Genomic DNA, 19,248 nt, shown 5'->3' with positions numbered 1-19,248 from the left:
GCACCAACCTTCATTCTTTTTGCACTCAACTGTAATTTAGACCCTTGAAAAGCATGCTAGTTCTCGAATGGAACTGGTTTCATTAAACTCTCTGAGCTGAGCCATTGTTGTTTATATTGGCCTTTCCTGGGCAGTAACCTCTGGAGTAAAACAATTTGATATTCACCTTTTTGGCTGCAGTAATGTCTGGAGGAAAATCATTCATCCCATATTTGTTTTTTTCTCCATGGAGGCTTTGACATTTCCATTACCCTGATCTGGCAACAATCTCTTGAAGACTGAGATTTATTTTGACAATCCTCCAATACAAAATATATAGGGTACAATAATCAAAATTCATCTAGGAGTGTAGTGGCTTGTAGGGATGCTCCTTCAGCTATGCGTGACTGAGAGGGAACCCATGATGCACCATCTTGTTGATGAAATTGATAATGATGTCAACCTCGGAATCAGTAAGCCAGGATTGTTTGGAACTTGCTTGTTCACAGGTCATTCCACCATCAACATGTTGTTTTAAGGTCACATGACTGAGTTTAATTTGATTTTCTGTTGAGGAAATGAATTAAATATAACCAAGTAGCGCGCCTGCGGGCGCAAAGCCCGCTACGCTTTTTTTGGCTCAAGAGGGGCGAATTAGAGGGGCGCGTTTACATGTATAGGAGATTTTAACGGCATCAACACGACATGTCATTATATAAAGCGAGTCCTTCATTAAAATAAATAGGTGTAACGTTTTATCTGATATATCTATCTCTACCTCTACTATGAGTGGTGCCTTGGATCTTGTTTATACCCGACGCATGGTAGAACAGCGAGCAATGGTATGTTTCACTTTATTTAACGTTAAATATACTCATTTTCATGTAATAGTCCCNGGGGTGGCCTTGACGAATTACAGAATGGCTATTGGTATGGTCGTTCGATAACGAGGCCAACCATTGTGCCTGTTGGATTGGTTACAAATGCCCAATCCTTCGACTGTGTGGGAAGTGTTGACGTAGCCGCCTGGATTCCTCATCTTTATAATGAACGGACATTCGTGGACGCCTCCAGCACTCAATATCACGTCAATCATCCAAAGCAGGCAGGATGGACCTTCATCTTTTGTTATGAACCTCAAGACCAAGCAGATCATCACCGAGTCAATATGCCTTTACGGCGAATTCTTATCAAGAAGAACTTGGAGTGGTATGGCAATGTCTTGGTTTTAAAATCAGATCGAGATGGAGGCATCACTAATGTGGCCCCCGCTGATGTACGACTCATCAACGCTGCTGTTCTCAAGTACGATTCTCCTTTTTTTTTCTTAAGCCAGGCGTGATTAACATTTGTTTAGCTTTGCTCAACACACTGAGTAGTACAAGTGGTTTCCCCTAAATTTTATGTGAATTGTTTCATAATCGAATACATAAAGGGTCATATTCATTGTGAGCGTGAAATTAAAATGGCGTCTGCGTCTAAACTATTCGGAGTATTAGAACTCTTGTGTCTGATTATCGATCACTGCACTGTCAAAAGTCGAATCAACATCGCTCGGACGAACAAATACCATTACAATGTTGTTCAAGACGGATATAGACGACGCATTGAACAAGAACTCCTGATGTGGTTTACTAAGCTGGAATTGGCTGCCTTCTGGGCCTGTATGGATGAATCCGACGGGGTCATAGGCGGATGTGCGGCAATTAACGCAATCATCCCACTCAACAAGATTCCCCATCTGGATGTATTCGTTCCTAAAGGCAAAGAAGAAAAATGGGACACCCTCCTTCTCTCCCTTGGATGGGATCATTGCTTCTCGGACACTCACTTTGCGCGTCGCTATGTAAAATTTCCGACACAATGGTGGAAGCATCCTGACTCCGTAAATTTCTCTCTTGTTCTTTACACTGTTATTTCTAATAAGCTTTCCAGCATGCTCTCCTGCGAGTTACTAGCAGCACCTCTTCCACATCCATACTTCCGATAATATTCAGTGCATCTCACACAGCTGAGATGACGTTTATCACTTCTAGTGATATTTACGCGGTTTATCCTGATCTTACTCAAAACAGGCGGACTGTATTGGTCCATACTCCAAACACGTGTGTGGCAGAACCAATCGATTTGAAGTGTTCGACCTATGATTGGGATGAACCATGCGGCATGGCATGCTTATCACTTGAACGCAGTTGGTTTAGGAACAAAGAAGTCAGGCGCATCGTGTGGAATAGTGATAGGTACGACATTGACAGAGTTTACGATCTAGAAAGCCAGGCTTTTTTTTGGGGGTTAGGCGGCGATTGCGACAATCCGCTTTGTGATGCATATGTCAGACAATGTGATTGATGTTATGGCATATTTGATGATAGCATTGTATTGGTTCGCCTGTACCAGAAAACTTTAGACCAAGCAGCTTTTCAAAGATCGGGGTCTGTGGAGGCTTTAGCGAATGGTAATGATAAGCAATAGCGGGATGTATAGAACGATCATGTGATCAACCTTCTCAAAAAAAAAACCGAGTCTTTTTCATTCTACCACCATGACGACTATTTTTTGCCAGTGTCATAAGCTCCACGTATAGTGAGGCAGGGCATTTGGAACGTATCTGTGCTCTGCATTAGTTTGTGAGGCTGGATACCCAACAGTGGTGGATCCTGGCAAGCAACGCGCTTCGCTCGAGACTCCACTGTACTTTACTTCTTATTCTTGTCACTGTCTTTATGTTTTGACGTTCGTGTTCAAGTGGGGGCTGGTATGACAGGTAAGTTAGATTGTGTTTTATGGAATTGTGTCTGATATTTTGACAGCGTGTTGGAATTCGTTTTGTTGTTAGGCAGAGGGGCGTCATGACTGCCTTCCACAACTGGTCCACATCCGCTTTCGGCCGCGCCAACACTACAATTCCATCGACGTTTAGTGACCTTCACGGCTGCTGCACACGCAACATTACAACTACAACCCGGGGGAACGTGAACATAAAAGCTGTTCTTCCGCAAACTATCAACCTTCATCCGACTATCAGCCTCGCCATCAATCCTCTTGAGCTGCGTGGTTCGACCCTCTCCCATCTCTTCGTTCAACTCATCAGTAGCGCTGAGTTCGTATTCAAGTTTCTAATTTTCTTCGCAACGGAGTCAAGGGCGCTATCCAGACCTGCACCCGGCATGGTCGGCGTCTCAGCATCAGCGACAGGGGAACGGCAGGTACAGATGCACCAGCACCAGCCCCGTTCGTTTTCTTTTTACCACCCCTTTCCTGGCTCTGGTACTGGTTGGGTACACCACGCCCCTGCTCATTTCCAAGTCCATTCATCTGCATCTCCAAAGATCTTCAGGATTCTCACCTTCCTTTCTCTTTTCACCTTTTTCTTCTTGTTCTGCTTCCCTTGGGGCTCAGGGTGCCCGGCGTGTGGCGATTCTGGCGAAGCAGCAACACTATGCGTCGGCATACGGGGTGCACCACCCTTGTTTTCCTGTTTGAAGATCGACGGCGTCGCTAGGCCTTTTAGTATGCCATCTAGCGCTGTGGAATACAAACGCTAACAGCACAATTTCATCTGCGTTAGTGACCCCCTTGGCGACTGCCATTGGCTAGCAACAAGAAGTACTCTGACTACACTATGGGCGCTTGGGCTGTGAATAGGGAGAATTAGCAGGGACTACATCTACTCTTTGGTTCGTCGTTTTTTATATATATGTGGTGGCATTGTTCGTTCACATTGGTATTGCAGGACGAAAACGTCAACCCATCAACTTACAAGACCATCAACAAGCCAGAGTACTAGGGTGTGCATGGCACTGGTGAAGTGTGGGCTGAGATCTTTTAGGTCGTCTGACTGGAGATGATCAAGAACCACAGATACTCGGACGATCTCTTCCCTCCTGCACCACACACAGACGGCACCATGCCCACTGGCAGCTTTGCAGGCTCACGGAGGTTGGAAGGCCCCTTGTTCCGAGGCACGCTAACTCTCTTATGTTATAACTTGTGCTTAATGGGATCAAGCTTCAGGCGTGCTGCCCGACGTTTTTCTAGGTGCGCGATGAGGCTGATCAGATCTTGACGGATGGAGAGAAGTTTTGTGAGCTTGGAAGGGCTTTTCGAAGAGGGGGATGGGCCCTGATGTGAAGGTCGAGGGACAGACGTCGTGGGGTGGAGGTCGTCATCTCTCTTTATCTGTGTTGATCACTTTCGTGACGCTGATAGGGATTCACATTGCCCATGGCATGCCGCGATCATTTCACCGAGCACTAGGCATGTTTATTATGAAGAGGTTGATGATGGGTTTTGGTATGTGCGTTTTTCGCTTCTACTTTGTTTGTTGTTGAACCGATTGTTTCTAGCTGCTGAGTTGACACATCGTATAGAGAAAGTATCATTCATTGCTCATCACGGTGTCTGAACTATAAGAATCTATCACAAAGACCCGTTTGGCATCACAACAACGTTAGGAAAATACAGCATTGATTGTGAGTTTACATCAGGCTTAATCACTAAGGAGGGTAAGCGTTTTTAGGGTCATGTTACTCGTTTCATGCAAGAAACTGCAAAGGTTTAGTACTTAGTGTTTGAACAAAAAATATGGAAGTAGGTGTGAACACACTTTTTGATTATTTCATGGACATCCTCGAGATCCGCTTCGTTACAATCTGCCACCTGGCCATTGTTTCCATTCAGTTTCATAACGAGGAGGGGTCCCTTCCATGTAAAACAATATTCCGGGGTGAACGTCCAACGAACACAGTCATTAAAAGGAGGTCTTATCAGTGCCCCCCTAATTCCTGTAGGATTCCGGTCATTCCTGTGGATTCCGGTGGATTCCGGAGGAGTGAAATTTAGCAGAGAGGCCTGCTATTTTCTCCATTCCGGTGCTTTACCATTCCGGCGGAATTTCGGCATTCCGGAATTGTGACCGGAATGGTCCCCGGATTGGCAAAAACAGAATGCAACCGGAATCCGGTTTGTTTGGCACAAGCCCATTGCCAAACAATTGTTTGTTTGGCAACGGCTTTCACGCTCATCCAAATACAACCCTCTTCTCTCCCACCACCACTAACCTCTCCTCCCACCACCACCAACGTCCCCGCTCCTCGTAAATGCGCGCCCGCTACCCACCCACGCCACGTCACCATGGTCAGCTGTGGCCACCACCGCCCACAAACATCGTCGACCACCAACAACGACCACATCAACAACGCGGCAACGCCACGTCAGCAAGCAAACAAGCCCCGGCAAGGTCGAGGGGACGAAAACGGACCACGAGGGACGACCACGACGACCATGACCACGCCCACGAACCACGACACGCCCCACGACATCAACGGACGCCCACGTCAAACGCCAACAGACGCCCACGTCAATGGACCACGACCACGTCAACGGACCACGACCACGCCAGCGGACGACGACCACGCCAGCGGATGACCACGTCAACGCACCACCACCTCAACGGACGACGACCACGCCAGCGGACGACCACATCAACGCACCACCACCACGTCAATGGACGATGACCACGCCAACGGACACCCACGTCAACGCACGACGACGTGCCCCCGCCGATGGGAAACCAAGGTGCCACGTCGCTGTCAGCGATGTGGCAACCAAACTACGAACGACGATGACGACATTGTCGTTCGTCGTTCACACAAAGGTGAGTCCCCTGACTCTCCTTCATCCTATCCCATCTCGCTAACAGCCACCACGACATCACACGACGACGACGAGTGCATTGTCCCTCCCCCTTCCCTGTCCCTCCCTTCCTTTTCCTGCCCCTCTTCCCTGTCCCTCCCCATTTCCATGTACTCCCATCCCCCTTCCCTGTCCCTCCCCATTTCCATGTACCCCCTTTTCCCTCCCCCCTTTCCTGTCTGTCCCTCCCCATTTCCTTGTCCCTACCTCCTTCCCCCATTTCATTGTCTCTGCCCCCTTCCTTTTCCCTGCCCCCTTCCCTGTCCCTCCCCATTTCCTTGTCCCTGCCCCTTATCCATCCCCTTCTTTAATATGCACTGTATGTAGTAAAATAGACTCATGTCATTAATAAAATACATTAAAATTTGATTTGAATGACTTGACTAGAAGTGAATTTTATAAGAAATTCTGAGTATTGAGTTGAATCAATGCAGATTAAGTCACCTGACCTCTAGATCAGTGCTGATCCATTCTGATTGTAGATACTCTGATCAGAGCATGTGGGGGAGGGTAAAGTACTGCTATTTATGGTGGATTGTGGTCTTATTCAACTGGAATCCACTGGATTCCGCAGGACTCCGCTGGATTCCACTGGATTCCAGTCCCATTCCTGCGGATTCCACCGGAGTCCGGTTCCATTCCACCGGAATCCGCAGGAATGACCGGAGTCTGACAGGAATAGGTAGGGCACAATAAAGTACTGCACAAAACAGATGCCAAATGAACAGATTCAATTTCAGAGTTTAAAAGGTGTGAATTAGACATGTTGACATCAACATCAACAGACTCCTATAAAAACATCAGCAAAGGGCAACTGTAAAAAAAAAATTGAGGTACGTACTGAAGCATGAAAATCATGGGACGTTGAACCAGAATCAAAAGAACACAAATTTTCCACTTGCAGACCATCGGGGAGGGAAGACTACAAGCACGGTGAATATTCAAAGTCGTGGCGAACCATATAAAAATGCGTACATCATCATTTGGTCGAGACTCGACGCACTACACAAAGCATGAACTTTGCCAATTTGAGTCAAAGGAAGCAACTTACAAAAACGCGGGGGACAGTGAACGACATTACGCCACATAGCTCCTTCAAAAAGACTTTCCAATCTGTTCCCAAGATAACGTCGAAATTGGCGAAATGGGTCGTAGATATCATAGAAACGATGCAGGTCATCCAGGTTTCTCCTATACGGACGGACACCGCGATATCATGAAAACATCGTTCGGGGTCAAGGCCAAACCGGCTAAGCGCTGAGGCAGAAATGAACGACCTAGTGGTAGATCGAACGTCGACAGATGCAGCATGTCCATTGAACGTGAACTGAAAGTCGGACAAAGACATGGCGGTTGAGAGACAGATGGTTTCAATTATACAGAACCAAACATTACAATCACGGTACGATCAATGTTCCCTAACTACGCGGATGGACAACCACGCTTTTTGCATACTCGCCCCAAGCACCAATTGTATCGTCGGGTTAAGAGGTTGCTCATTACATTCCCCCTACGCCATTCTAAGAGGCCAACGCCGGCAAAACCGGCAAATTCTCGTTGTGCTGTAGGACAACAGGTAGGATGTTTGACAGGATGATAGGCAGACTCCAAGAAAATCGCAAATCCTTTAGAGAGCATCTCAAAATACGTTGTGGAGGCGGGAGGAATACCAAACGCGTAGGAGATTCGATTTTGAAGGGTTTGAGTTGGATAGAGGCACCCAAAATGCTCCGAGCTGATAAAATTCATACAGGCAGTATGGCCGGCGCGAACGACGACACCCAAAAAGGAATCCGATTCGTGCGCCTCGGTAACTGTGATAGTTTTCCCTTCAGGATTAACAAACACAGAATGAGTGAATGCAGCGGCCGCCTCTCTTTTTAAAACACCGGCGCCAGCGAACCGGAATTGAAGACCATGAAACAACTGTAAAAAATTCTGTAGTCCATCTCGCGGGGTCGCTATATTGAGGTCACGGGGAGCCCAGCTGCTACCGCCGCCATTCAACAGAATCTTCAACGCCGTCGAACCAACGACAGCACTATTGGAAGCAGTAAGAACCGCCACAAATTCCTCGATGTATTCTGATTATTAACATCAACAATAGATCAACCAATGATAATAATTAATCACTGACCATAGGCTATAAATGGCGACAAAAAAAAATACAGACGTTGCTTGAGATACTCTTGGACGACTGCACGACACGACCAACTGGCTTGACTAAAAGAAGCGAGGACGTCGAGAGAGCAGCATTCAAAGACAAGTGTCCTGACATCCCTGCCTTCACCAAAGAAGAAGTCCGAGAATGCGTCGACTGGCTTGGTAGTTTGCATGAAAATGACGGAAGAGAATCAAAGTTTTCTACAGAAAGGGATGCTTATGTATAAGGAAAGAAGAAAGCTCCTATTAGCATTCCGTCCACCCCTCTTCCAAATAATCGGGGTGAGGCTGAAACAACAATTTGGTAGGGAAAAGCCAACATGTTTTTTTTTTTTTTTCTTTTTCTGAATTTATAAAGTTCATTCACTGTGGAAGAATCAAACACATTTGTTCGTTTAAAATTCAACATTGATTACCGAAAAAAAAAACGGACGAAGATAGTAAGTATAGGTGGCAACGTGATGGTGAGAGGACAGTCATGTGATCATCACATGACCATCTTCAAATCCTTGAGTGGCGAAGGGTGGCAAGACCCACTACTTTCATAGCGGGCATCATTTAGAGTAGCATAGATATAATTGCCAGTCTCTTGGAAATGAAGACTCTTGAAATTGAGGCAGACTTTGCAGTATCCATGACGATCTTTTGTTGGCTTCTTTTGATCTGCCTTGTATGCAGCAGTGGTGTCACAGCCGTCTTGACCTCAGCCATAAAGGTCAGGCCGAAATGTGGGTCAGGCCAATTTGACCGGTCGTGTCTGTGGTCAAAGGGGTCAAACATCACATGCCAAATCCCAGATTACCTGCGACATTGAGTAGACAGTGAAGCAAGTAATAAAGTAGTGTTGAACCTGTCTGTGTAGTCCTACTAGCGCTTTATATGTAGAAAAGTATGAAATTATACCCTACATTACCCTCCTGCTCCCTTGAGTTCTATGATGCCTCCACCCTTGCCACTCTGGGCATATTTTTGTCATGATAAAATCCATTACAAGAATGACAAGACTCACCTAATGCATGGTGCAAGGCATGTATTTTGTCCCAAAAGCACATTTTGCTAGAATTGGATTCGTTGAGAACCTGTTGAGGTGAAATCATGGCAGTCCGGAGTCCCTTGGAATTGGAGCCAGTAATATGCGCGGAGCTGGAAAGTCTGATGGACTCTATCAATACTCATTGTTCGACATTGGTCCCTACACCAGACTTCAATGTTATTCATTGCATTACGTTGAATTTATTTTCAGCTCCATTGCGTACCAATGGAAATTATCGAGACTCAGTGAGTCACAATGGTGCTGTTGTAGGACATTGACCAAAATCTGGTGTCCAATAGACTGCAATGAACCCCGATGGACCTCAATGAATTACGCTGACATTCAGTGAATGTCATTGGAAACTTATCGAAATCCATTGCAGTCCATTGTGGTCCATCGGTACTGGGCATTATTGACCAATTTGCCGGCTTTGGGAAGTTGTTGTTCAACATTGGCAAACAAACTCCGAAGAGCATATTCCACTCCGTTCGTCCATGGTTATCCAAATGCATCGGACAGCTACGTTAACATATGGACTAAAGACCTCCTAACACATGTCCACACCCTCTGCTTGTGGTCCCCTTCTAACTCCAACAACCCCACAAGTCCCGCTGCAGCACGCCGCATGCGCAGTGCTCTCAACATTGTCTACCTCCGACACAGCGGGCCAAACCCCCCTCTTCTACACCACGATGAAGCACATCACGCAGCAATGCGCCACTCCACCTCCTTCCACTCTGACCACTCTGCCGCACACTGCCCTGGCCCGCACGAAATCGTGCGCGCATGGCCAGGTGGTAGGACACAGCGTGTTGATGGGCGTAGCTGGCATGGGCATATCCAAAGATGGTCATGGACCAGGCAATGGCATCTGCCATCTTGAAGGACTCGAGGTGTTGGTGGTGAAGTATATCCTGAGGAGTGTTTTAGATATGCCTGCGGAGGGGAGGTTGATGGGGAGGGTTTGGTACTATTAGCTGCATGATAGGTGAGTTTGTTGTACCTGTCGAAGAATAGTGTTAGTAATAAGTGGGGGGCAGACTGCGGGATTCGCTGCAGAACTTCTTGTTTATTGGGTTCAGAGATCTCGCAATATGAACTCAACTTTTCTAAGCTAAGGAAAAGTAAGAATATTTTTTTCTTTCTTCCTGGTTTTTTGAATAGCGTGCTGACAATTTAGACAGTGACATGCTAACAAATTCACCAACTAACAACTCACCACCTAATGTGCTCTGTTCCCCATCACGCCCAGGAACGACCCTCTGCAAAAACGTGCGCGCATGGGAAGGCCAATCGTTGGGGCACGGTGTGTTCAAGGTTGTCACTCGAGGTATCAGTGGTGCTCAGATATGGGGGTGTTCGATGATGTGGAGGCAGCGGAGATATTTGGATCAGTATCTCCTGAGGATTGTTTTGGACACGCCGGCAGGGAGGAGGTGCACTCTTCACGCTCAATAGAATAAATGACAGTTAAATTTGATTATGCGTGGTAGCTACTTTTCTAGGCAGCTGCTTGGTTCCAAAACTCTGCTGAGAGGTCACGATCCTTGTGTAAAATGTGGTCCTCTACTGTCTCCTTGTAAACCAACATCAGAACATGGACAAAAAAATCATAGTTAGTTGCGGACATCTGCCGAAGCTGTGCTTCAAAGCCATCCAACCAGGAGTTGAGTTGCTCAGCTGTTTCTGTGTTAAATGCACGGGTGGTATGGGTTGCTCCTGCATCGTCTACTTCCGTTATGACCAAGTCTGGTTGCGAGCCGTTGGTTGGAGCCGGATTACACCATATGCAGCACAATAAATCAGTAGCTCGATGGCCAATATAATGCCATGCATCAACAATAAATTTTGTTGACTTGAGCCACAGACTCTGTGCATCCTGGGTTGTGACATGGCGAAGTAGATCACATGCGTCGTCATATGCGAGGAAACTTGGGCGTAAATCTGGGTAATTAACCCAGACACGATCCAAGATTGCCAAAACCTGAGGAGCACTCTCAGATTTATAGCACTTTCCCCAGCCAATCGGAACACCACATGCCCACTGGATTGTTTGTAGGCAATACACAGTCTGTGCGCGAAAGGTGTGAACAACCTTGGGTCCCGGTGTATTATTGAGTGCTGGAAGATGCTGCTGGACCTGCAGAGTTGGCCCGAAATTTCCTATGTCGTTATTCTCACGAGCAGCTTGTTGGCGACGAATAACCCGACGAACACCGGGAAATGACAAACAGGTGAATCTTTGAGAATATTTTTGATGCCATTCATGATGTTGTATATCGTCACAAGTGAGAGAACCAACCGGAGATACAGGTCATCCACAGGGAATTATGCCACAGATATCTTTCAGGTTGATGTGAGTCCTGCAAAATCTTCCATTCTTATAATTTATGAGGTCTTCTTTGCAATCATCAAGAGCACATAGCTGCAAAAATCAATGCTCATATGGATGCAAAATTGTATGAGGCACATACTCGATGACCAATTGTTTTACCATCCATAATGGCAAGTCGGACATATCCCCATGGTGTTCCAGGTGGTGGGGCATTTTGCTGAGGTGGTTTTTCAGCCAGAGTGGCTGGTGGAGGCAACACCTGAGCTGGGACATCTCCGGCTGCTAACTGGATCGCAGTGAGAAATGGCATTGAAACAAGTTGGTATTTTTTATGCACCTGATCTGCATGAATTGTGGCAACACCTGCAACCTCATTATCTTGATTGTTGATTTGAGCTCCTTCAGCAATTAGATCCTCTTTGTAACGTTTGAAGTGCATGCAGTCAATGCATCCATGGTGCATTGAAGATGGTAAAGTGCCCCCGTTACGACCAATGCGAAGGCATACCTGCACAGCAAACTCAGAGGAACTGGGGTGGGCAGGGCAGGTAAATTCTAGATGATGTCCATGTGTTATAAGGAGCCGATGTGAAAAATGTTCCAGAAAAAGGCATTGTGATTGTCAATTTGTAATGGCAGGCTTTTCCTTGATTGTATCGTTTAGCCATCCAGCAAAATTTGACCACCCTGCGTGAAACCAATGGAGCACTTTCTCCTGTGCAAGTGCAACTTTTCGGTGCATCCAAATTCTGTGTTTTGAAACACGAAGATAGTTTGTATCATATTCCAGTTTTTGAAGGTGTTTCCCCTCACAAGCGAAGGTGATTTTATCCGGATAGTAATCCGAACAGCAGACAGGACAATGGGCAACAAATAAATCGGCTTCAATCCACACGAGGTCCCTATCAAGTAGTCGCACTGACTGCGGTTGTTCCCAGCATCACAAAGTGTGAAATTCATCAAGAGGGCAGATAATACAAGTAGTGTGGGGGGTGACCAGGATTTGGCGTACTTGGGGAAAGAGTTCATGAATGGGGTCACTGTGAAAATTGTCATCAATGCCTAGGAACTCATAAATTGCTTCAAGGTCCTGACCGATATTCCTGGCTAGCTGCTGTTCAGGTGGGATATCTAAGTCATTATTCACAAATAGGGCCAGTTCTGGGTGGGTTGCGGCCTGAAATCCTAAGGCTATAATGGCTACAAGGCTTTTAAACCAAGCAGTGTTTCTGGGCTGGCGCGGTTCACGTTGCTGACTTTTGTGAAGCAAAAGGAGTGGGTAGACAGATATGATTGTGGCGAGAATGTAGAGTGTGCTCAGAAGTGAAAGAGCGGCAGGAAAAAAAAGCTCCAGTATCAGAGTGAGGTCCTTCACAGAAGCTGCCATCCTGGAGGTGTTGTTGGATTGAAATTGAGGGTGTAAAATGCTTATCAGAATACAATCAATCAGATAAGAGTTGTATTGCGAAGCGCGAGTATCAAGATTCGAGTGACGAGCGTACAATGACTACATATCCACTCACTCATCTGATCCATCCAAACTATCGGAATCTACCTGAGGCTTAGCCTTTCCCTTTCCCTTCTTCAACTTATGCCCTCCAGCCTCCTCCCCGCTATCATCAGGGTGTGCGATTTGCTTCTTGCGCTTCTTTGTGGAGTCATGCTTTGCGTCCTCTTTGCAATCTTCAAGGTACCGCTTGAATTTTGCTGGCGTCATCCTGCTAAAGAATTCTTGGTATTCTCCCTTGGGATCCAAAACCCACGCCGCTGCTTTTGGTGCACTGAGAAGGGACTCTGGAGAAAACAACTTAGCATCCCCATGTGCCTTACTTGATGGAAGCTGTAATGCATTGTACATGTCATTGCGCACGAACGCCTGTGTAGCGTAGCGAGGATGATCTAAGATGATGATAATGGTGAGTAAACTTGAGCTCACCACAGATCAACGTACCTGCTGGAACACAAAACCCGCCTCGAGACCCCTTTGCCCAGCCTTTCTCCTTTAACGACTGAAAGACGGCTTCAACCTTGAGATACCAATCAAGAATGCTGGTGACAGATTCTGCCCATGGCCAGCTTATGTCCTCAAGATTGAAATATTCATGCAAATAGGCTATGAATTCATCGTCGACAGGAGGAGACGCGATAACATTATTCTTGATGCGAGCCTTTGTCTCCTTCATATCGCGAGCGACCTCTAGTGGTTTGGCTTTCACAGCCAATGGTTCAGCTTGCGTGACAGGTACAGCAGGCTAAAGCTGGTAAGTAACTATTGTTAAGCAAGAGAGAAATTTGGTGAACCGACGGTTGCTCCCAAAAGATATCGCAAGCATATTCACCACTATCGAGGGACCTGAGGACATACTCATCAACGTGGGTGATAGAAAGCTGTCACAGAATTTCTCCCGATGCAAAAGCATTAACTGCACCAATGGCGATATGGCTGGAGTCGGCAGCTTGACCTGGCCTGTAAAGGCGGCCACCATGTTCTAAAATGTACATTCCTTTAGTATAGAAACCATAGAAAGCGAAATGGGCACACCTTTAATTGGAGAAGCATTTTGAATAACATTTGGTAGAAGCAGTGAGAGCGAAGCGGTCATCTGTCCTTTGCTTGACGTAGCTGTAAAGCCATCTTCCAACCAAATTTCTTCCGCTGGTTTAGTGGGGTCCGTGTGGTCGAAGAAATTGACAACAACTACAGAGAACCACTGTCAGTCCATATCTATATATGCACAAGTATAGCTTACATGGAACTGTTGTGTTAGGCTTTACACCGCTGCTGATATCTGTGCCCTTCAAATGTTTGAGGGCTTCACTGAGGCTTGTTGCAACTGTAACTCCCATCTCTTTCTCAGAAGGAACCGCAATGTGATCAGAGTCACTGCCGTTACCCAAGTCTGGAAGACCAGCAGGAGACGAGTCGTCACCCATGTCACGATCTTCATGGGAGATTAGCTTGAAAAAACATGAGTGCAAGCCATAACGACACGTACCAGGAGTAACAGGTCCCCCACGAACAGCGGTCCCAGTGGTGCCGAGTCTTCCGAATTGTGGAGGAGGATCAGTTGTGACTTTAAGGTCCAATAAAGTCTTGTTAGCTCTAAACGCAGAGAAGTTTTGTATCAATTCGATTTGGCGACAAAAGCGGTGACGTACCCTGTTGGCTTCCCAACTGCTACATTTGCCTCAATCTCATCCTCTGCCACCTTATCAGAACTCCTCTTCATTTTCTTCTCTGCAGGGGTAGAATCTGGGCGGTAAGAAAACAATCCTTGAAACTTGATATTTTCGGCCAGTTCAGGATGCTTATCAAGATGTGTGATGATGTGAGGAATCAGGACTTTCATGGTCCCAGTAGAGTCAATTTCGAGCACAAGAGCAATTGCCTCCAAGTCCGATTTCTTGCGACAGTTGTTGATAGGTCCTGTTAGTGCAGACATAACTGGGTGTTTGGTGGGGCGAAGAGGGGTGCACAAAGATTGATCAAGCGCATGCAATGAGTATTTCACCTGGAGAGTGGGATTTGAAATTCATCGGACCATATCGGGGGTGAGCATGGGCCAAGGATATTCAGTGAAGGCCATTGGAATTCATTGGAGAACATTGGACACGACGGTGAGAGTGTTGAAGTCCAATGAAACACAATGACAAGTACAATGGAAATTGCCGTATCGTATTTTAATCTCCGTTGTCATGTGACATATCTCAATGCCCATCAACCTCTATCAGTGTCCACCAATGTACGTCGATAGACATTGTTGTCCATCGACGTACAACAAAGTCCAACATTGAACTTTCCAGCAGCCGGCATATAACTCATTGGAGCTGACCGGTATGTTAGATATCCTTGAATTGAATTCCCTTGATCAACCTAAAAACAATACAGCCATCACAAGGGTCACACCAATCTGCAGAAAAAGTGATCGCATGAAAACGCACATTAAGAATTGCAAATCACTCACCAACGATGAATGTTGGCTATGTTGGCTGTACCCTGCACCCCAACAGCCCTCCATGAAAACCCCACCCTTGTCCTTTCCTCACCGGCCACATCTTTCCATCACCCTACATCCAAACCATCTGTTCTGTCAAATGCTGCAACAAGAACTCTCAATCAGTCCACTGTTCGTCTGTCACCGACACCACTATGTGTACCTGCTGTTAAAAGGTCAAAGTCCCTCCATGATGGACATGGTGGTGTACAGACACTTGCAAAAGTTCTTTCACCGCAAGAACTGCAGGACGACTTTTCCAGTGATCTATGCAAGCTGCTCATCTCGTTAAACACAGCTTGGACAGCAGCAGATAATCCCACATTCCATACCTTTGTTCACAAGTGGGTTGGGCCAGAAGTTGTTGTACAGGATCGTCGAATCATGTCAGGCCAGGTGCTTGACAACAAGGTCAGAAAGGTGGAGAATAAGGTGTGACAAAAGGTTCGGGGCAAGCTGGCAACTGGCTTATGTGACAGGTGGAAGAACATTGCCAAGACGTCTGTTGTAAGCTCATTGATGACTGTCGACACAATTGTGAGCCAGTACTGCTTATTACTCGAAATTGTGCTCACTTCATTCTAACACTGTTCTAGCCATATCTTGTCCAAACCCACAACATAATGCATGATGCGAAGACAGGTGACCACCTGTTGAAGTTGGTACTTGAAGACATCGTCTTGATGGAAACAAAATATGGTGTTATTCTCATCGCTTGGTGTACAGATGATGGCCCTTAGTGTTCGCAAGTTCAGTTCAGTCCGGTTTTTTGCCCCCAAAACGCGCAACCGTGGACCGCAACCGGTCTAGGACCGACCCAGATATTGAGGGAACCGAACCGAACCACCTAGGACCGGTCTATTTCGGTCTATGGAGCCGGTTCAGACCGATCCAGACCGGTTTTTTTGCGTATAATTTATTATACCAATATAAACCATTTGTATCTTAACTATTATTACTCTGAAAAATAAACGGGTTATATGAAATAGTAAAGCATGTAAATACCCGTCATTCTACCAATTTTGAAGAGATTTAATGAAGATTTGACATAGCTATGACTGAAACCGAATTACATCTCGTAGAGACTCGGGTAAAATATGGATTTGGTTATATCTTTCTCAATTCTTAACCGTTTTTGATGAAACAAAAACCCAATAAAAGGTAATAAACGTGGTTACAAGGGTATGTAACGCACGTGACCGTTTAACCGGTTGCAACCGATCAAAACCGGTCTTTGAACGGTTTTAATATATTTTCGAAATGAGGCAACCGGCAACCGGACCAACCCCAAATTGGGGCAACTGCAACCGAAAAAAAGACCGGACCATGGTCCAGTTCAGTTCGGTCCACCGGTTTTTTGCGGTCCTATGGACTGAACCTTTAAACACTAATGGCCCTGATGGGAAGAAAATATGACAGTTATTGCTTGTTGCTTTTCCACACCTCATCATGATTCTGTGTTGGGCTCACCAGATTAACCTGATTGTTGGGGATTGCCTTGCCATCTGACAGAGTATGATGGATGACATCAACCATGCCCTTGATGTTGTGAAGTGGTTTAACAACCATGAGACTGCCCTGGAACTGCTTCATCAGGAACAAGTTCTCACGTTTGAGGGACTCAGCTGGACATTGATACTTCCTGCTATTACACGGTGGACAGTGCACTACCTTGCTTTGAGCTGAATTTTGAAGGTGAAGCAGCTGCTTCAAATTTGTTGGACAAGAAATGAAGACAGGCTCATTGTATGTGCCAGGACGAAAGAGGAGTTGCAGGGAAAGGCACATCAAATCCGAGATATAGTGCGCAATGAGGGCTTTTGGTATTGAATTGGAAGGTATTTCATCTGTTCAATCAGTAAGCATTTAGACTTTAACATGGCGATAGGATTTGGAAAGTTCTCAAACTGCTCGCCATTGCAGCCAATGTGGCCCAGTCATCCCATACCCATCTCAACCATGTTCTACTCACCCTTGGGAATCTGATTCGCATATTCTCCAAACCTACAGAAGCTTTTGATGAAGATCTCTGGAACAGAATCATCAAGAGCATTGAAAAGAGGTGGAAGAAAGCTGACCAGGATATTTTTATAGTTGTGGTATTCCTCAATCCGTTTATTCGAGACACACTTTTCAACAAGGAGTTCCTCATGGAGGTGCAGCTCTACAACATCATGGAGAGGACCTATGAGCGCATTCTGCAGTGTGAGTCAAACCTTGACTTCTTAGAGGCTTTCAAGGATTACAGGTGGTTGCGTGGTGAGTTTTCTGATGATGACATGTCCCTATCATTGATGAAGGAGAAGTTCACTCATGAGGTATGTTGTCCACCACTTAGTACAGCTGAATTCTGACAACAACATTATAGGGTGCTCCACTTGACCTTCAGAATATATGGGCTCAGATCGACAAAGGAGTCAACTGTGGGCAAAATGGGCTTGTCAAGCTCGCCGTACACATTTTCTCTGTGATTGCAAACTCAGCTGGCTGTGAACATGTCTTTAGCAAATTTGGGATCACTCACACAAAGCTGCATGACAAGCTCGATCCAGAAAGGGTTCACAAGTTGGCTGTCATTGGAATGGAAGTCAGTTGAGTGCTGGAAGATCATGGTCTTTGGAGAAGTTGAAAACAGCGCAAGTTTGGTGAGGATGAGTTGACCAACGATGTGGATTTGGAGCAGTACTTATCACTCCCCCACCTATTCCTACTGGACTCCAGGACTCCAGTAAGATTCCTACTGGATTCCAGGACTCCAGTAGGATTCCCACTGGATTTCAACAATTCTTCCAAAAAAGGCAATTTCCACCTATTGGACTCCTATTGGACTCCTATTGGACTCCAACTGACTCCTACTGGACTCCTATTGGACTCCAACTGACTCCAACTGGACTCCAACTGGACTCCAACTGAACTTAGACAAAAAAAATCCAAACCTTCAGTTGGATTCCTACTGGATTCCTACTGGACTTCTACTGGAGTATCATGCATTCTATCAATTTTTGATTAAGTCAGTCAGACCTTTTAACACCTCAAAATTCCATACCAAACTTCCATTTAAACATAGATATTATATTGATGACTATATACACAAATATATACAAAAATATTTAATAATCTAATGTGGTCAGGGTGGGGGAGGGAGGAAGTGGTGGGAAATGATGAGGGGGGGGGAGAGTGAGGGAGGGGGAAGGCAGGGGAAGGGAGGGTGAGAGAAGGGAAGGGAGGAGAAGGGAGGGGGAGACAGGGTGAGGGAGAGGGAGGGGAAGGGAGGTGGGAGTGATGGAAGGGAGGTGGAGTGATGGAGGGGGAGGGAGAGGGAGGGGAAGGGAGGGAAGGGAGGTGGGAGTGATGGAGGGAGAGGGAGGGGAGAGATGGAGGGGGAGGGGGGGGAGGACAGAGAGTAGACAGGGAGGGTTTGAGGGGGAGGGAGTGAAAGGAGCTCATCACAAAGGGAGTGCTCGTCATCCGTGGGCATGGGTGGGCTGCTTTTCGTGGGCGGTGGTCGTCGTTTGGGGGCGCTGGATGTTTTTCGTGGGCGGCGGCTGTCGTTTGTGGGTGCTGGGTGTTTTTCGTAGGCAGCGGCGGTTGTCGTCTGTGGGCTCTGGGCGTTTTTCGTAGGCGGTGGCGGTCGTCGTTTGTGGGCACTGGGTATTTGTCATGAGCGGTGGCGGTCGTTTATGGGTGCTGGGTGTTTTTCGTAGGTGGCGGCGGTCGTCGTCTGTGGGCTCTGGGTGTTTTTCGTAGGCGGTGGCGGTCATCGTTTGGGGGCGCTGGATGTTTTTTTGTGGGCAGCGGCTGTTGTTTGTGGGCGCTGGGTGTTTTTCGTAGGCGGTGGCAGTTGTCATCTGTGGGCTCTGGGCGTTTTTCATAGGCGGTGGCGGTCGTCGTTTGTGGGCGCTGGGTATTTGTTGTGGGCGGCGGCAGTCGTTTATGGGCACTGGGTGTTTTTCGTAGGTGGCGGTCGTCGTTTGTGGGCGCTGGGCATTTTTCGTGGGCGGCGGTCATCGTTTGTGGGCTGGTGGGTGTTCTTCGTAGGCGGTGGGTGT

At 46.6% G+C, this 19,248-nt stretch overlaps 9 protein-coding genes across 9 annotated transcripts; 6 read left to right on the top strand and 3 right to left on the bottom strand.

Annotated features, from left to right (window-relative positions):
* Positions 1-764: 764 nt before the first annotated feature.
* On the top strand, positions 765-1,321 carry LACBIDRAFT_324475 (uncharacterized protein; the record flags this gene model as incomplete). Its single annotated transcript, XM_001877933.1, has 2 exons — positions 765-821; positions 899-1,321. The coding sequence occupies 2 exons, from the start codon at positions 765-767 to the stop codon at positions 1,319-1,321; spliced, it is 480 nt and encodes a 159-aa protein (XP_001877968.1).
* Positions 1,322-1,603: 282 nt separating this feature from the next.
* LACBIDRAFT_324474 (uncharacterized protein) lies at positions 1,604-4,554 on the top strand (the record flags this gene model as incomplete). The annotated part of the gene is made up of 11 exons (XM_001877932.1): positions 1,604-1,825; positions 1,915-2,084; positions 2,172-2,219; positions 2,543-2,562; positions 2,628-2,712; positions 2,816-3,489; positions 3,625-3,656; positions 4,018-4,063; positions 4,189-4,272; positions 4,407-4,451; positions 4,541-4,554. 11 exons carry the CDS (start codon positions 1,604-1,606, stop codon positions 4,552-4,554), a joined length of 1,440 nt encoding a protein of 479 aa, XP_001877967.1.
* A 558-nt stretch (positions 4,555-5,112) lies between these two features.
* Positions 5,113-6,066, top strand: LACBIDRAFT_324473 (uncharacterized protein; the record flags this gene model as incomplete). Its single annotated transcript, XM_001877931.1, has 4 exons — positions 5,113-5,337; positions 5,381-5,635; positions 5,681-5,992; positions 6,061-6,066. 4 exons carry the CDS (start codon positions 5,113-5,115, stop codon positions 6,064-6,066), a joined length of 798 nt encoding a protein of 265 aa, XP_001877966.1.
* A 150-nt stretch (positions 6,067-6,216) lies between these two features.
* Positions 6,217-8,009, bottom strand: LACBIDRAFT_324472 (uncharacterized protein; the record flags this gene model as incomplete). The annotated part of the gene is made up of 6 exons (XM_001877581.1): positions 6,217-6,462; positions 6,515-6,595; positions 6,677-6,691; positions 6,725-7,000; positions 7,129-7,757; positions 7,811-8,009. The coding sequence occupies 6 exons, from the start codon at positions 8,007-8,009 to the stop codon at positions 6,217-6,219; spliced, it is 1,446 nt and encodes a 481-aa protein (XP_001877616.1).
* Positions 8,010-9,494: 1,485 nt separating this feature from the next.
* Positions 9,495-9,752, top strand: LACBIDRAFT_314254 (uncharacterized protein; the record flags this gene model as incomplete). Its single annotated transcript, XM_001877930.1, has 1 exon — positions 9,495-9,752. The coding sequence occupies one exon, from the start codon at positions 9,495-9,497 to the stop codon at positions 9,750-9,752; it is 258 nt and encodes an 85-aa protein (XP_001877965.1).
* A 618-nt stretch (positions 9,753-10,370) lies between these two features.
* Positions 10,371-11,514, bottom strand: LACBIDRAFT_314253 (uncharacterized protein; the record flags this gene model as incomplete). Its single annotated transcript, XM_001877580.1, has 3 exons — positions 10,371-11,032; positions 11,204-11,294; positions 11,344-11,514. The coding sequence occupies 3 exons, from the start codon at positions 11,512-11,514 to the stop codon at positions 10,371-10,373; spliced, it is 924 nt and encodes a 307-aa protein (XP_001877615.1).
* A 312-nt stretch (positions 11,515-11,826) lies between these two features.
* LACBIDRAFT_314252 (uncharacterized protein) lies at positions 11,827-14,647 on the bottom strand (the record flags this gene model as incomplete). The annotated part of the gene is made up of 10 exons (XM_001877579.1): positions 11,827-12,126; positions 12,217-12,631; positions 12,728-13,103; positions 13,156-13,456; positions 13,510-13,514; positions 13,634-13,693; positions 13,747-13,902; positions 13,955-14,146; positions 14,201-14,307; positions 14,364-14,647. 10 exons carry the CDS (start codon positions 14,645-14,647, stop codon positions 11,827-11,829), a joined length of 2,196 nt encoding a protein of 731 aa, XP_001877614.1.
* A 204-nt stretch (positions 14,648-14,851) lies between these two features.
* On the top strand, positions 14,852-15,939 carry LACBIDRAFT_324469 (uncharacterized protein; the record flags this gene model as incomplete). The annotated part of the gene is made up of 4 exons (XM_001877929.1): positions 14,852-14,947; positions 15,012-15,039; positions 15,216-15,631; positions 15,796-15,939. 4 exons carry the CDS (start codon positions 14,852-14,854, stop codon positions 15,937-15,939), a joined length of 684 nt encoding a protein of 227 aa, XP_001877964.1.
* A 989-nt stretch (positions 15,940-16,928) lies between these two features.
* On the top strand, positions 16,929-18,112 carry LACBIDRAFT_324468 (uncharacterized protein; the record flags this gene model as incomplete). The annotated part of the gene is made up of 4 exons (XM_001877928.1): positions 16,929-16,945; positions 17,088-17,517; positions 17,568-17,786; positions 17,921-18,112. 4 exons carry the CDS (start codon positions 16,929-16,931, stop codon positions 18,110-18,112), a joined length of 858 nt encoding a protein of 285 aa, XP_001877963.1.
* Between the last annotated feature and the right edge of the window lie 1,136 nt (positions 18,113-19,248).

This window comes from Laccaria bicolor, genomic scaffold, assembly GCF_000143565.1.
Source record: "Laccaria bicolor S238N-H82 LACBIscaffold_5 genomic scaffold, whole genome shotgun sequence".
NCBI classification, from domain to species: Eukaryota; Fungi; Basidiomycota; class Agaricomycetes; order Agaricales; family Hydnangiaceae; genus Laccaria; species Laccaria bicolor.
This window is presented reverse-complemented; position numbering and strand designations above follow the sequence as displayed.